This window comes from Gambusia affinis, linkage group LG16 (assembly GCF_019740435.1).
Source record: "Gambusia affinis linkage group LG16, SWU_Gaff_1.0, whole genome shotgun sequence".
In the NCBI taxonomy this organism is placed as follows: domain Eukaryota; kingdom Metazoa; phylum Chordata; class Actinopteri; order Cyprinodontiformes; family Poeciliidae; genus Gambusia; species Gambusia affinis.
In genome coordinates, this window is record NC_057883.1 from 6,119,692 (window position 1) to 6,136,867 (window position 17,176).

At 40.9% G+C, this 17,176-nt stretch overlaps 2 protein-coding genes across 2 annotated transcripts; both read right to left on the bottom strand.

Moving 5' to 3' along the window:
- LOC122845830 (deubiquitinase DESI2) lies at positions 1 to 11,294 on the bottom strand. Its single transcript, XM_044142300.1, has 5 exons — positions 11,139 to 11,294; positions 6,497 to 6,569; positions 5,312 to 5,405; positions 5,095 to 5,236; positions 1 to 3,247 (listed from the first exon to the last, which is right to left on the bottom strand). Exons 1-5 carry the CDS (start codon positions 11,175 to 11,177, stop codon positions 3,002 to 3,004), a joined length of 594 nt encoding a protein of 197 aa, XP_043998235.1. The 5' UTR covers positions 11,178 to 11,294; the 3' UTR covers positions 1 to 3,001.
- Positions 11,295 to 13,163: 1,869 nt separating this feature from the next.
- Positions 13,164 to 16,935, bottom strand: LOC122845831 (synaptojanin 2 binding protein). The gene is made up of 4 exons (XM_044142301.1): positions 16,710 to 16,935; positions 16,071 to 16,207; positions 15,313 to 15,408; positions 13,164 to 14,996 (listed from the first exon to the last, which is right to left on the bottom strand). Exons 1-4 carry the CDS (start codon positions 16,771 to 16,773, stop codon positions 14,862 to 14,864), a joined length of 432 nt encoding a protein of 143 aa, XP_043998236.1. The 5' UTR covers positions 16,774 to 16,935; the 3' UTR covers positions 13,164 to 14,861.
- Between the last annotated feature and the right edge of the window lie 241 nt (positions 16,936 to 17,176).

A 17,176-nucleotide genomic window follows, 5' to 3' on the forward strand; every position in this document is an offset into this window, starting at 1 on the left:
TCTAAAAAGTGTAGCATTCATTTGTATTCAGCCCCTTACAAGCGTGGATGACATTCAGTAAATCTGCATTCTACAGGAGAATAGGTAAAGAGTTCCAGCTATTTTTGTAACAAAAGGTGTTATCAAATGCATGGCATCATTTTAAAATAGTGTCTGTACAAAGCTACAAAAACTTTGCTGCAGTATTTTCCTCTCACTTCACAACCGTTCACTACTTTGTTTTGATCTATCCAGTGAAATCCCATTAAAAATTCATTGAAGATTGTGGTTGTAACATGACAAAAATATGGAAAACCTTAAATGGTAGGAATACTTTTGCAAGGCACCGTTCCTAGAGGACCGTTTTCAGTGCACATTTTGATAACGACATGACGACCTTCCACTTTTCTGACGTCAGCACTTATAAAATCAGTACATACTCCAAACTACACACGATATTTACTGCACTTCCCAAACGTTCGCTGTGAAAATGCAAATCAGTTTAACATGCGTTTCAGTTCGTCATCATTTCCCTTGCTGTGAGCCTCTTTTGAGAAACAGAGTTGTAAAGCAGACAGGGGTGTCCCGGGGTATTAAAAATCTTCTTTCCAGCATCTCTAACATGTGGCTTGCATAATCATCACCAAAAAAAAAAAAAAACAAACAAAAAAAAACAAATCAAATGGCAAATCAATGCATCTTTTTGTTTCTTTTCCTTTTTTTTAGACGATTATTACATGTTTAGACCCAGAGACATTCCAGGAACGTCTCTTTCCGTGCACCTGGTGCTAAAGCGAGAAACAGTTCAGCACGTAATCTCTCAAAACCAATCCGGATTTGTCGTTTTTGTGTTGTGCCACCGACACAATAAACAGTTTAAGAAGTCAATACAGCGGGGCTGAGCAGTGGCCTATGAAGGGGCCAATCTTAATGCTAAGCTGAACTCACAGTAACTGCATACGCAACATGTTGGACTCTTGAAGGAAGGGAAAGGACAGATTTCTGCTCCTCTTTATTGCAGCACCTCTGTCTCTGTGGTTCTACTGACGAAAAGAGGGACGGGGGGAGTTCAGCTGACTCTGGCTGGAAAAAATGTTAACAGTACAAAGATCACTTGGATATAAAAGAGTAAAATGCGCTAGGTCACAGAGTCGGTAACTGAGAGAACGGCGGCTAGAACCTTTTCTCTGAGACGGTCAGAGACGGTGACCGAGCTGCCTGAGGCTCGCAGAACAGCAGCTGTTTCAACTAAAAGCGTTCACTCTTGATTGTTTGCAACCGTTAAGAAACTGGTTACTCAACTAATGGCTTATTCACGCTATAATTCCCAGTAAAGAGATTTTCTTCTACAAAAAGATCATGAGAAGGTTTACATGACGACTTCACGGGGGTAAAAAGTGTTTGCCAGCTCACAGATTTCTTCTATTTATTTTTGCAATTTCCATTACACATCCAACGCAATCCAATCAAAAAGGCTATTTGGAAATGCGATTGCCCTCCACTCTTTGGTGGCAACATCTTCCGCCAAGCATTGGTAGCATCCGCTGAGTAAATCAATAGAACGTGGCTAATCGACATAAGAATTTTTATTTTTGATGTTTTTAGCCATTCAGATAGAGGACTTGCTGGTGTTTCCTTGGATACGCAAGCAAGCTGTGTTTGTTCTAAAGAGAACAATTTGAAAATAATGTTTCTAGGTCTTAACCTCACTAAACTGTAACGTCTCAAACCTAAATTTGGGCGATCTGCAGTTGGACAGTTTGGATCCAACAGTTCAGTCCTGCTGAATAACCCAGGAGTGCTCGCTTGAGGCCACAAACTCTTGGTCAGAGTTTGTGGCTAAGCCCTGCTGTTGTCTCGTCAATTGTTAACAGGGGTTTGTTTGTTTGTTGCCCAGTCTCTTTCTTGTTGTTAATTCATAAAAATGAGACCAAAGCCAAAATTGAAGTTTTGGAGTTTGGTTTTTTTTCACCTCTTGCATGAGTCGTTGATGCATTCTTGGAGTAATTTTGGGTTAGGTGGACGATCATGGGAAGATTTTCTATCGTTCCAAGTTTCCTCCATTGTTGGTTAATGGCTCTCATTCTGGTTCTCTGAAGTGCAAATATCTTGAATTTCTTTAAATTTGGGAATACTCAGTTGGTTTCTGTGATCTTTGAGCCTACTTCGAGTTGTCAGACAGGTTTGGTTGAAGGGACTTATACATGTCTGGCAATACTCAGAATGTAACTACTGAAACTAAAGAAGACATTTCTATTTTCATCTGCTGTCAGGTTGGTTTGGGTAACTTTTGTCACTTCAGAGAGGGAATTATTTAAAAAACGACTTTTTTACCTACTTGGGTTATCTTTCTCTGATATTAAAATTTAAAACAAAAGAAATCTGTAAGAGGTCAAGTACTGCGTCGCCCCTTTGCATCTCTGGTTAGTTGTCTAACTTATGACATTGCTTCAACATGCAACATTTTCTCTCTTTAAGAAAATATCAACCCCAAACTCCCACCCAAAACTGACCTGTTCATCCTCTGAAATGGCCGCAGAATAGTTACACCTTAAGAAACTGGAATCAGCGATATCATCTGAAGGCCACATAGAGGTTACTAAACGAGGACTTGCCGAACTTGCGGAGATTAGCAGTTTCCTGGTAGTGTTACTATCTAGAAAGTTTTCGTTTTTTCTACAAAAGCAGCTTCAAAGGCAGGGCAGGGAACAAGGCTGACAAAGGTTTTTTGAATTTCTGTGGAAAAGACTAAGAATGTTACACTACAAACTTCGGATCTACAAGTGTGTACGGTTGGAGTCGGAGCCGACCCTTCGAGGTCTCAGCGTTTTCTTCCAGTCTTTCCGTCAAGGAGTCTCCAGGTTTGAAGAGCCCGTCAACAGTTCCCGCACCAAAGAGCAAGCTCACACTTCCAGTCTCTTTTCATTCAGAGGCCAAACAGTATGAGGTCAGTTGGTTGTTCAAAGCCTACTGAAGCCGCCGGCAACGGCAATGTGGGTCCAGAGGTCGGCGGGCGGGCGGGTCACACCCGGGTGTGGCGACAGCTGTGGGAGGAGCCTGAGCCGGCGGCAGCCGCGCCGGACGGCGACGTGGGGTCCTCGTCGCTCGAGTCATTCTGCTCCTCCTTGTGGAGGCCGAGGCTGATGTGGCTCTGCAGAGCGGCTGGGGTCAGCCACTCTTTGGGGAGGCAGCTCTGAAGAAAGGGGATGCAGGAGCTGAAGTAAGCCAGTCTGTTGACCCAGCGGGGGATTTCTCTTCCACAGAGCAACTGAAACAAGAGGGTAAAAACACACACACACAGAATGGTGAGCACAGCATGTAACCACAAAAGAAATCTTGGGTTATAGATCTCTGTAACAGATTATGGATTACAACTTTTTTTTTCTTATAGATTTGTTCACTTTTTGCTTTTTTTTTTGTCAGACTTAGATTACTAAGACCATCAAACAAATTTTGACATGAACTGTGACATGAGAAAAACAGAGAAGAAATCTATAAAAGGAAAATACTTTGTTAAAACCCTGCAGATATTCTGGTTCTAACTATTGCTTAATTATCAAGTTTTGAATAAAAGTTAGTAAATTATCCAAAGTCACCAAAATCCTGCGTCAATGCTACCTGATTGACATTGGCTGCTCTTGTTTAGATTTTCCTATATTTATGAAAACAACTTTCAAATCTGTTTATGGAAAGCGATGGAAACCTTTTCTAAAAAAAAAATTGATTCTATTGCCTAACACTATGATTGCTGTCTGAAAAAATGCACCACTCCCGATCAAAAACGACCAATCAGAGCCACGAAGAGGGTCTGAGCGCTGTCAATCCACCACATGTACCCGATGCTAAATGTGCTAATGGCTGAGAAACAGCTTACCATTACAGGAAACCCCCGCAACCGTTCATTGTTGGCCATGCTAACTACACTGCTGCCAATAAGTTACTGTGATTTTTACAATAAAGAAATTACAGTAACTTTACAGTAACCTTACTGTATTTTTTTTTTACATGCTATTCTTGACTGTAGCTCCAGAAGCTCCAGAGATGACAGGCTTTGTCCGGGTGCCACCCAGTGGAGAGCAAAGGAGTAGGCGTTTATCTAGTCTCCACGGGGTCACTTTTAACTGTCAAATGATGAGCTTATGGCGGAAACAATTAATTGCGATTAATCGATTATTGAAAAAACTGTCAACTAATTTAGCAATCGATTAGTCGTCAACTGGAGTACAGAGAGTCAGACGCAATGTCATTTGCTGAAAAAAATAAAACAACATATTCACACAGGTAATTAAGCAAAAAAACTGTACAAAAATTTTGCATTTAACACAAAAAATTTGTCTGAAAATGGATTTTAGCCAAAATTCCTCAAGTTGCATAGTTTTAGCTTCACCCGGTTCAGATTACTCCCTTATTGCATTTTAGGCAATAAAATGTTTATTTTCTTATTTGAAAAAAGGAATTTAATGATTTGTTTGTTTGCATTTTTAAGTTTATTTCTACTATAGTGTGAAAAAGGAAGATGTGGTTAAATGAAAACTTTGTGGGGGGTGCCATGTTATTTTTCCTCTTTAATTGAGCTACTGTCAAAATAGTCGATTAAACGATTACTAAAAATATTCGTTAGTTGCAGCCCAACAACTAACGATCTTTCTTTGCACAAGAAGCACAAACGTGTTCTGTTTTGTGTTGCTTAAGGCGTTTTGCTTCTATTTTTGAAGATACAAAGGCTGATAAAAAAAATGGTTAGCTTATCTTTATTTGTTTGCTTCTTTCCTAAAAAAAAAAAGGGTGCCTTAGTGCCTGATCCACTAAGGAAAAAACAAATCGGACAGAGCACAACTACAGCCACTAGTTCAGAAGAACGCATATGATAATTAAAATAATTAAATACCTTTTGTTCATTTCTTTGCTTTATTTTTAAGATTCCCAGCACTGTTTCACGAATATGAACATTCCTTTCATCTTAATAGTAATTATTTATTCCAAACATATTTTTCCAAGTTTGAGCGTTTGCGTGCAGAGAGAATGCAGTACGGAAAACATGCAGTAGGCTACATGGTATTTTCTCTCCTGTGTTGCTTCGCAGCACTTTGGGAGGAAGCGTTACATCAGACTGACCTCAGACAGCGAGGAGGAGAAGTGGTTGCAGTTTTTGTGCATTAGGTGGTAGGCGTTCCCTTTGAACTCTTTACCGAGCTCCTCCATGATTTTATCTATGTCCTCCTCTGTGAAGTCCGTGGTGCCCAAAACAATGGCCTCCCTGTTTGAAATAGATAAACAGCGTGGCGTCAGAGCGCGCGCACTCCGACGTGCTGAAATAAGGAAGCGCGCTCACTTGAATTTGAAGGTCTCTCCCAGCTCCGCAGCGTTTCCGGGGTTGATTTCAAAGATGCCGCTGAAAGGGTAGGGGTGACCGCCGTACGCGAACTCTGCGGGGCAGAGGAAGAAGATGCAAAATACAGATCAGAAGTCCCCCCACCCCCCCAAAAAAAAAGAATTAGTAGAAGAAGAAGAAGAAGAAAAAAAAGACTTCCGCTTCTGTAATTACAGAGAAGAGAGCGATTAATCATGGATGTTGTAATTAAATCATTTGGGCTGGCTTGAATGCAGGGCTCTACTCCCTATCATTAGAGCACAGAGAGCAACAGCAAACTGCAGAGCTTATGTCATATCTTCATTGTCACCAGGGGCGTATTTACCAGGATGTGGGGCCCTGGGCTGCACCCAGCGTTGGTGCCTGATCCACTAAGGAAAAATTCTTTCACTTATATAAATTAAAGTACATTAATAGGTAGTCCTACTAGAATACTTCAGTAAGTATGAAGTGATGCTTAATAGCTAATAATCCATATTATTCCCAAATAAATCAACAATAACTTTGTAATTTTCAAATACTTGAATATTAATATATTAGTTGAAAAAAGGATAATATAATGCACATGATTTGGGCCTATAAAGTACAATGTTTGAAAAAGTAAGCAATCATTAAATAATAGTAATTAAAAAAATGAATAAAAGAAATAAAATAAGTCTTTGCCTCTCCCAAAAAAAAAAATAAAAAATGGCGCCCTGGGCTACTGCCCCTGTGAACCCTTTCTAAAGTCAGGCACCATATTTCTCTGTGCACAGAGCCAATATGTCCAGTTCCAAGGGCATACTGGATTTCCAGAGATCAAGTTTCACCAGGGATCCTGCCCCTCTATTTCAGTCAACACACACACACGCACACACACACACACACCCACACACACACACCCACGCACACACACACACACACACACACACACACATAAAAACACATAAACACAGAGTGAGTCAGTGGTGACTCAACCAAGAGAAATGGGGTCATGCTATTCAGAGTACAATTCCATACGCCTTTTTTTTCTCCAAACTTCATCTGCCTTGCACAAATCTCACTATACGCCCGTCACAGAGCGCAGCTCCGTGTCGCCCCAGGGCCATCCTCGACTCGGGAATGCGTAATGCGATTTCACAGACATCAAGACGGTCCTCGTCTTACCTCTGCCATAAATCTCGATGCCTGAGTGGAAGACTCCAATGCCCAGATTGGAGGTGTATTCATTTATCCAGTACTGCGGAGAAAACGAGGAGAGAAAGACGGAGTCAGGGAGCAGAGGCTGTGTGGCAGCTCAGCAGACATGTTCTCATCCTGTCACCTTAAATAATGCAGAAAAAGCACAGGCAGGATACACCAGCTCCTAAATCAAAACCCCACAACGCCTGACAAATAGCAAATAGCAGAGGCCATTTACGGCACGGGTTAAATAAGAGAAATGATTCGAGTCAACGGTTTAGATTCACATTTTTGGAAGATATCCCTTCTTTGTATTGTCACAAAGATCTCGGAGGTCAAAACAATGTGGTTGAGATAAATGTTTTAGTACGTTTTAACTTAAGCCTCCTACTTATGAGTTAGTTTCTCCTACAATAGTTAATTTCAAGATCTCTACTTAAGGATTATTGACAAAATAATCACACAAACTGTGCAGAAGGAGTTGGTGCCTTCTCATAGGGCAGGGGTGACAAGGTCTCTTTGATTTTGGGTCGAGATCAAGATCATAAATGTTCTCAAAGGACCAGTTGAGCCAGAATGTATTGATAAAACTACCCATTAACAGATTGTTAAAATATTAAGAAACAGCGGTGTCTGCATTCATTGGTTTTTTTATTTTCTTTTTGTAATTTTAAGGAGTTAAAATCACTTTATTTTGTGGAGCTACTGTGGAAATATTTGCAAAAAATGTCGCAATATTTGAGCTACACATTAATGTTAGAGGTAATAGTGTTACTAAACGAAACTTTATTTATATTCAGTTGAACGGTCAATTGACATTTCCTCAAAGTTTAGGTACAGATAGCTCTAAACTTTAGCCAACGTTTGATTGGGGACAGAACTGTTCATCTTAACTTTGGGATTAATGTTGAAAAGTGCAGCTAATAGACATTTTTAAATAAATAGAAAAAAACGGTTAGAAAATAGGATTTGGATACTTAAACTATTTTCTGTGATCTAGAGTTCAGAAGAATAATACATTTTTACTTCTTCAGATTTATAAACATTCTTTGACAGCACACCTGGCCCTCTGCAATGGCCCTAATCTGGATTAGCACAGACTCCTGCTCCACATTGCACACCTGGCCCGTCCACTTCCCTCCCCAGCAACCGGCAGCTTCCAGCAACATCACTCATTCGCTGTTTTCCAGGTTCTCCCTTCGTCACTCAAGCACTTAAGTTGTGCAGGCGACCTTTTTCAGGACTCCCACCGGTGATCTCATGTTCGTCTGTTTGCCCTCTAAGTAGGGACAAAGTTCCATGGAAAGGGTCCCCAGGGACTCTCTGGACATCTGAAAGTTTTCCATCCCTGCTGATTCGTCAACAGCGCCCTTTTCAAAATCGTCCCCCCAGTGACTTGTTCTCCCTGGTCGGACCCAGGACCGAGCTTTTGCAACCCTTTGCTTATGCAGAGGCGCGCATATGATCTGACGCATGTAATATGTCCGCGTTCGCTGGCGGCATAAATGTTCCACAATGAGCAAATTCTGTTTTAAGGCGCCGAATAACTTAAAAAGGTGCAGAAGCACAGACAGAACATAGGAGTCATCTGCCATTGTTGATTACAAAGACTTTGGGGAAATCTGTAGGAAGCAAAGACCTAACAGCACTCGGAGTTATAGTTAACCTGTTACATGTTTACTAGTCACCACAGAGCATTTCTGGAAAATACTAAACAGATAAACCCCCGTTGATGGATCCTTCATGTCATCGATTTACAGCGATTCACAAAGGATGGAAATGGGTAGCCATTACTTCCTGACCTCTCTCTACAGACAGCTAGGCGATAATTCGTGGAGAGACAGCAGCTGCCTCACCCACTGATGCATCCAGATTTTTAGGCACCATGAGAAAACATGCTAAGAGTTGCCCCAGCTGCCTCTTATCAATAATAAAACACATTTCCGGTCCCAGAGTCACGCTCTTAACGCATTCCCACGGCATTACTTTGTGTCAGCTGAGTCTCATCATGTTTCTCCAGTGAGCGCCATACACTATAGGCTCTCTGCTGTTTATAAACCTGGAATGCATCGGGAGCACTCAACTCTCGGCTTCCACGCAGGAAAACAGCATAACGCAGTGAAGGTTTTCTAGCACCGTGGTAAATCCGACATGCCTGACTCTCATAATGGAGCACAAAGACAGTGGTGCCTTTTTCCACTCTTGTTTTTACATGCCTTGCTGGACCCTTTGTTGACAATCAGTTCGTCTTCCTCCCTGCTGGTATGACTCACTCCCTCTGCCTTCTTTTATTATTCTTGTGGTAAATTTTTTTGGAGGAATTCGACTGCCGCCGCCCCCGTGATTACTTTTTTTTTTTTTTCCAGGGCTCAAATAGCCCAATGTAACCAGTTGGTTAGAGATTAATCTGGACGTTTGAGAGTCATTGTTACGCCTGGTGGCGTATTGAGACCCTTACTGCCAGAAAGTGTCCAGTGCTAAAAAATATGGCTGGTAAAGAAGTGTGAAAAGGCCAACGTTTACCTGGGGAACATTTCTTCAATGAAGGATGAGAATCCCACACTAAGAAATATATGTTTTTCTTTCACATTTTTTAACAAAATCACTGGTAGCTCAATCATTGTGCTAACTTGTGCCACCTGTTAGTTTTCTCCTTTAATATTCACAGCTCCGCTAACAGGTTGTCTGTGGGATGCAGGCAGTGGAGGTTCTTGCATAAACAGTGTCCTGGGTAACCCCCTCCTTCTGCCACCCCAAAGCCAATCAAAACTGACCATGCATTGACTTCTTGTACATGAAAGCAATAGAAAACTTGTAAAAGACACAACTGGTAAGTTATATTTTTTTAGCGCCCCCCTTTCTAATACAGCCCTGAGTAACTGCCCATATCCTGCAGCCCATGCAAACACCACCTACCTATAGTTTATTCAAGCTGTGCGCTGATTAATCACTCGCGACGCAGCTGTTTCTCTATGTAGCTACAACGCTACATGCGCTAGTTGTGCCAGTGGATGTAAATGCATGTAAAAGCTTCTTCAAAAGGCATTGCCAATAGATTCGGACATATTACTGCTTCAAATCATGAATTCTCTTTTTCAAATCTTCATCCAATCATACCGATTTGCAGAAACTTGAGCCGCTGCTGCAATGACAAGCTGTAAGTCATGCATACATATGATCCACCAAGCGGCACAGAATACGAAAAGCAAGAGGTGCGTTCAGGTCTGAAGGAGGACCCTTGTCTTTGAGTCGCACCCGCAGGACTGAGGACGCAGCAGCAGAGGTCAGAGAGCCCACAGAGAGTCATGTTTCACAGCTCCGAGTTCAGTGTATAAATAGGCTTTTTTTCCCCCAATATGTCTTCTCCGCTTTCTTGTGAATGAACCTGAAGAAAGAGACTAGAGCGGTAAGACTTTCCCCAGTTCGTGAGGTGTTGCACGGTTTTCAGCTGGGTCGTTTGCTCCCTGTACTCTTGTGTTTTGTTTTAAGACTTTGTGAGATTTTAAAACCATCTTTAAAAAAAAGAAGAAGAAAAAAAGATACAATAACGTTTAACAAGATTCTTGTCCCATGATTTCTTTCTGTTTTATTTTGACATCACAACCACAAACTCTATTAAACTTAAAGGGGGTTTTATGTGATAGAATTACACTAAGGAAAAAGGCACAGTTTTAAACATTATAGTCTGATTTTGTAGCATTATCCTCAGCTGCTGGTACGGTTGTAAGTACCATTCATGTACAATCTTATTCAAGAAAATTATAATATCCATTCTGATGAGACTGGTTGATCAGAATAAAAGCACCTTTTAGGTAGGTATTAAGCATGCTTTCATTTAGGCAACATTTCTATATTAAAAATGTTTTTTTAATTGTCCTGATGTAATATTCTTCTTTTAAAAATTGTGTTTCTATTAGCTGTAAGTTGGAAAATCTGAAATAAAGGCTTTCAAACATCCCTCTATGCAACATGTTTCACTTTAATGATTAAGTTCCTGAAATAAATAGACTTTTCTATAAGACTATAGTTGATTGAATGGGTTGTCTGCACATCTATGCAACATTTTTGCCATCCTTCTTTTAAAAATGCCTCCAATGCTGTCAGATGAGATAGAGAACATGCATATCAGAACATCAGTTTTCAAGTCTGTCCATGGATTCTCAATTAGATTAAAGTCTGTAGCCCACTTTGTTCATGCTGACGGATTTTCCCACCTAAGCTATGCTATATTTTTGCAGTTGTGATGTGATGTTTTAGGGTTAAAACTCCCGTACAACTTTCTGCTATGGTTGGCCTTCATGATGTTGGTTGTCCACTGATGTTCTCCTGACAAACTCCTGAGACCTTCATCAATTAGCGGCATCTGTACTGAGATTAAATTATTCATTAGGTGAATTCTGAAGACTTGCCATAGTGGATAAAAATGCACGCCACACTTTTCAGATCTATTCTATTCCTTTGCCACTTTAAGTAAATCAAACTACATGACATTACTGTGATGTTGGTTGTAAAATAGTCAAGACCTGGAACAGTTCATGTATTTATGTCATTACACGAGTTTCCCCACAACCAAAATAAGTGCGAATAAGTCAAGATGTAGCATTTATGAGGTGAGTGCTGTGCTTACCATGTCATACACGTTAAGGATCACAGGTTCATTGGCCATGGTTCAAACGTGAGCCGGATGGGCAAACGATCCTTTACCCCACGCTGTATCAGACGGTCAGCACCCCCCACGCTCCTGTAAAGTCACCGGGGCTCACGGTGGACTGCTGCGGACAGGCTTCAGCTCATTCCCCCCACCCACCCCCACCCACCCCCAGCTGAGGAGCAGCTACTGCACGGACACCGCAATCATCTCCGGAGGTCAGGGGGAAAAACACACACAAAAGAAAATCGATCAGTAGATGTGATTAAGCAAAATAAAAAACGGCAACTAGTTCTTCTTAATACATCAGATCAGAGACGATTCTGTGATTCGTACGAGGAGTAGAAAAAAAAAGGGGGGGTTGGGGGGGCAGCATGTGCTGAAACCCGAAGCGGCCGCCCTCCTGTCATCATCGTGGGCGAGAAGGCGACAGCACGAGCGGCCTGAAGTTGTCGACGAAGGAGGCGGCGATGGGAGCATTTCCACTCGGCCGATGCCGGAGCAGGTGCGGGAGAGGACCGCTGGCCCGCACGGGCGGTTAATTACGTCTACAACCGCGGATAAGGAATTTCACCAGCGAGCATCTCTGAGCCGGTGCTGGAGGTGGAGGAGGAGGTGGCGGCGCCGCTGGACCGCATCCAGAACCCTGTCTTTCGTGGGAGGAGAAAGGACGAGCGGCTCAAACAACCTCTGCGACATGACGCTCCCACCGTCGCCGACCTGCTGCCTCGTTCACCGGCTCCATGAGGCGGGCTCTCGAGCGCGTTTCCTCGATGCGTCCGTGTCGCGCGGCTTGGACCCAGCTCTGGCTCTGCCTCTCTGCTTGATTACATCATTTCTGCCTCCGAGCCATCCTCCAAACAGCTGATGGGAGCCCGAGCCGCTGGTGGGAGGCCAGCGGAACATTTGGCCACGAAAGGCGCCGTTTGTTTCAATCAGACGAGCTCTGTGGGGGAAATTCAGTCAAATTTCCGCTTTTTTTTTTTGTTTTTTAAAAAAGAAGGTCACTAGAAGTAATACAAATTCTATTAGATATTCGCTTTTCATTGTATATTATAAGACGTGCTGAAATAGTGAGAAAAACTGCATGAATCAAGTCACGACCTATAATTTAATATGAAAATACAGCTAGTTTAGCAGCTGCCCTGTCAGATCCAAAACACAGTGGCGATCCAGGGGTGGTACTTGAATTTATGAGGCCCTGTCCAATGCCCTCCTTCCGGCCCCTTGAATAAATGGGCTACACAACCCACCCAGACACTTCTCAAAGTTGTTTTAACTTTTTCATGATAAGAAATTATTCACTTACATAACTTGAGACGTTTAAATAATAAAACAGTGGATATAGCAAAAATAATAGTTTTTCAATCAGGCACAAAATAGCCCTCTATATTTTTTATTTTTTTGAATAAGTAAATTTGACAATGCTGTTTTATTTGAAACTTCATTCACAACTTTTTTATTTTTATTTCATGCTGAACTGCGCCCTCCACATCATGCCGCCCTGGACAGAAGCCATATGAAACCCAACCTGGGGCAGGCTACCAACTTTCATTTAGACAATATCGAATTAGCTTGCGCTAGAAGCACTTTGATGCAAACTGCCGTTCTGTTTAGTTTGTCTATGTTGATGCGTGTCTGTCCCTATCAAATAAACCTAAATTAAATTAAATTCTGGTTAAATTTTGTTTTTCTCTTGGCTGGTTTTTAATAGATCAACAAGTAGCTTTTTCTGGATGTTGCTAGCGAACCCAGGATTAAATCTAGACATTTATCCCCAAATGTTTAAGTTTTTACTGCTTGATCAGCAAACATGTTTATTTGAGGCAGTAAGTAAAAGTAATAAAATCCTGTTTGGCGTTTTTTTTTTTTTTTTAAAGTGGAATGAATGAATATCAAAGTTCATATATTACTACAATTTTCACTTTCAATCAATAATAAACACAAAACAAGTATCATCTATCAAAATACTTCTAAAATTTAAATAAAGCAGTAAACACCAGGTGAATTTAAAAATATTTATTGCATGTCTGAATGTCAAACTGGATATTTGCGTAACTTATTAGTGCTTGTGATTTTCTTTTCTGGTATACTGCACATATTCACAAATGTATTTACATACAATTAGCCACATATGGAGATGGTGATGCGATTGTTGTGACCAAAAGAAAAAAACAAAACAAAAACATTAATTTCTGTTCAAACCTGTTTTGTAACTGCTATCGAAAAATCTCCATGATTGTCGCTTTAGTGCAAAACTTAAAAGTAGTGAGTTAATTGCAACACTGCTGTTAGTCTGAGACAGGAATCAAAACAAACTGCTCACAATGAAACAAAACAAACAAAAAAATAGATCCCTTTACTTGTACAATCAGAACATCTCCATTTCAGACATAAATCAGATATATACTTACTTTTTATTATTGAATTATATCGCCAAAAGCTGGGTTTAATGAGTGACGAGAGCACCTCCCAATGATGATAGGGGAGAAAGTGCATCTCGGTGGATTAGATTACTAAAAACCTTAATTCCATAGGTACATTCAGAAAGTCAAACTCTTAAAATCTTTTACACAAAGGGATACATTTGAACAATTGATGCTAATTTCGACGATCATGGCTTACAGCTGATGAAAGTCCATCAGCTGTATGGGTTTTCGAGTAGCAACGTACACATAGAGTACCAAGAGAGCTGATGAAATGTTCAATGGAAGGAAAACATGTGGCAGAAAATGTCACACGAGCGACTGAGAAAAGCACAAAAACCTGCTTTGATGACCAAAATGTGATTGTTTGGTCGGGAAACTTGGCACACATAAACCCCTCGGAGAACCTGCGAAGCACTGTCACGAGGAAGATTGACAGAAAGCAGCTGTAAAAGCGACCGAGGCTTCCTGAACGCCTCAGTAGCTGATGGCCTCCATTGCGCCGACGCACTAATTCATGCAAATCAACTGTTTGTTTTAATACACGTTTCCTGAATCGGTCAAACACAAACTGGCCTGAACGCATGAGACACTGATCTGATGAAGAATAACTGGGATACTTCAATGTACAGAGCCACACTGTTATTTAAAACCGTTAAAATTTCAAACGACAAATCGAGGGGGGACACCAAAAAGCAATGCGTCTTCATCTGCAGCTAAAAGTAGTCCCTCGAGTCATGTCAGATTTTTTATTTTTATTTTTTTCCAGGTGGGTCTGAATACAAACCCTGGCTTGTATCTCACGATTATCTTGTAGGAGTTGGTGTCAACACTGAGGAACGCAGCGGGCTCTCTCGGCGCACAGGGAGGGCTCTGCGCGGCTAATGCGACGCAGCGCTTACGTTTTACGAACGACTCGATTGTTCCGACGGCTGTCCGAACTTTTCGTTTGCCCTCATCCGCTCAGAGAGGGAACTCTTCACCTCAGTACGGCACAAATTACTTTGCAGGACACAACTCCGACGATAAGAATGGGTCATCAAGGAGCTACCATTAAATCACAAAATACGCACGAAAAAGGAAATAAACTAAATCGTGACGCCATTACCTGCCAATCGGGAAAAGGTCTACCGTTCACATCGTCTGCTTCTTTATTTAATTGGGGGGGTTTTTTTCTTCCTTTTTTTTTTGGCATTTAGCAAAGTTTTTGATTCTGAAACAAACATACAGACATCGTCAGCTTAGATACATAATACATATATATTTAAAAAAATGCCTATTTAAACCGTTTATAAAGAGCTACTATAACAATGATCGACACGGCTCCAGCGAATAACGCCAGCATTCCCAGAGTCGACGAGGAAGGTTGGCGATTGGGTTTGGAGGTGGCTGGTCCATTACTTAGTTGAGACTGCAAGACAGAAAAACAAAACAAAAAAAACAAAAAAAACAGGTAAAACAGAGCTGAGCTGGAGGGGAAACCAAAAAAAAAAAAGAAATCACATAGAAACAGGACTGGGCAAGAACTAACATACAAAGTCACTCTTTAATAATGATATTGGATTACTGGATGTGAAAACAATTAGAACAAGTTTTTGAGTAGCATAGAGGCAAATACATTTTTATTCAAGTATGATTTAATATAGTCTGGATAAAAGAGGAGAAATAGCAAAGAAGCCCCCACCCCCTGAAAAAACTGAAAAAAAAATCAGAATATTTTCAGCTACCCTTTTCATAACGCGGAGCTGGACGTTCTCCCCGGCTGACCGGAACAGTTCCACCACTTCGTGGTGGTACCGGTTCTCGAGCGAGACTCCGTTTATCTGCAACAGCCACATGACAAACACAGAACGCTACGATCAAACATCTGTGTGGCCAGACAGCAGTTAATCATTAGTTTCACTTTTAGGTCAGACTGCTAGATTTTCTGAGATACCAATACGCTAAACGATGCACGGTTTTGAAAAATGGAAAGAAAAAATAAATAAATCAATGCCTACAAAAAGTATTCTCTTTAAAATAAAGCAACAGATGCTTTATTTTAAAGCATTTGTTGCTTTAAAATAAAAGATAAATAAATAAATTTAAAGAAATCAGTCATGATGAGCACAATTTTGCTATTCTTGGAAAAAAAAAATAAGACAAAAACAATTGAACAACCACAGCTACCATGGGATAGTTTAAATAAAACAATATACACGTGGTAAAAATTGCCCAGGCTTAACTCCACAATATGGAGCAGACTTGTGAAAACATGTTCTCCACCTAATCTGATACAATCTAATCTTTAGGCATTCTAAAAGATAAAAAGAAAGGAAGAAAAAACATGTAATGGAGATCTAAAGTTTTCACTTTCCTGCCATTTCTACAACTATGCACAAGTTTCGCTCTTAAAATCCCAACAGAATAAACTTAGGTTTGTGGCCGTAACGTGAGAGAATGTGTAAAAATTTAAAGTACTTTTTTTTTTAAGTATATACATTACCTGAACAATCTTGTCTCCCTCTTCGAGTCGTCCATCTAGTGCTGCTGATCCACCTTCTTTGATTCTACTAACATAGACGCCATTGTCATTCGCGATAAATTGCTGGTCGATGCCCCCAATTATATTAAACCCTAGACCTAGAGAAAATAGGAAGTAAACACAAAGACACAAAATCAATCAGCTGGCCTGGTGTTTACAAGCAGTAAACATCGAGTGTAGCTGCTAGCAAAGGAAGCTGCTGATCATTGAATGTATCTCAGTGGATCAGAGTTCAAGCGAGTAGTGAGGAAGCACCATCTTACAAAGTTTCAAACAATTCAGCTTTATGTTGCAGCTTTAAATATGAACCAACTGGCTTCACGCGGGCACAACCAGCGAAGTAATGCCACTTTTTTAATGGGGAAAAAAACTCAAGTTTTTGCCAACTTTGTCATTTCCGATGTATTAAACTGAAACTCTGGCCCCTGGCAGCTTCCATAAGCAAATAGCAACTTTGACAAAACGAGACAAAGTAACAAAGTAATTAGCCTTTAGCTTAAGGTTGCGTAGCAGATTGTTTTTTGCTTTTTTCAGTGCAACGTAGTCAGCTAGCATCGCCAACACGGTTTGCTAACTGTCCGACAAAAGTCTTCTCCTTACCTGCGGGTCCTCGGTTCAGATTTATATCTACAAGACTTGGGCTCGAGTGCAACGACCCGTTCATTTTTGCCAAGACTTCAAAGGATTAAAATAAGAGAGGTTGGGGGGCAAAAATAACCTATTTCTCTGTAGGTGGACTCATTGAAGAGTTTCGATTTTGCTTCGTCCGCTGTGACCAGGTTATGTATAACTGTTGCCCCCTGACGAGAAAACAAGAAACTGCAGGCGGACCTTTGAATGAAATTTAAAGCAAAACAAACCTCCGATGCCTGTAATATGACATTTATAACAACTTGCAACAAAGTTAAACCGAAGCCAGCAATACGATAAGAGTTCAGAACTCCGAAATCAGCAGAAATATCAGAGCTACTATGGAGTTTCTGTTTGTACACAACGTATGCCCCTTTCTTCCTCATCCAGACACAGACCAAATGAATTGGCACCCCTAAAAAAAAATCTTTCACAGA

What these genes read in the sequence shown, in the direction of transcription:
- LOC122845830 (XM_044142300.1), bottom strand. Translation starts at nt 11,177, where the DNA reads ATGGCCAATGAACCTGTGATCCTTAACGTGTATGACATG. An exon ending in TCCTTAACGTGTATGACATG is followed by an intron (nt 6,570 to 11,138) that starts GTAAGCACAGCA and finishes TTTTCTCCGCAG; the next exon opens with TACTGGATAAATGAATACAC. An exon ending in TCTCCTCCTCGCTGTCTGAG is followed by an intron (nt 3,248 to 5,094) that starts GTCAGTCTGATG and finishes CTCTTGTTTCAG; the next exon opens with TTGCTCTGTGGAAGAGAAAT.
- LOC122845831 (XM_044142301.1), bottom strand. Translation starts at nt 16,773, where the DNA reads ATGAACGGGTCGTTGCACTCGAGCCCAAGTCTTGTAGATATAAATCTG. An exon ending in AGGGAGACAAGATTGTTCAG is followed by an intron (nt 15,409 to 16,070) that starts GTAATGTATATA and finishes TGGCTGTTGCAG; the next exon opens with ATAAACGGAGTCTCGCTCGA. An exon ending in AGCTCCGCGTTATGAAAAGG is followed by an intron (nt 14,997 to 15,312) that starts GTAGCTGAAAAT and finishes TCTGTCTTGCAG; the next exon opens with TCTCAACTAAGTAATGGACC.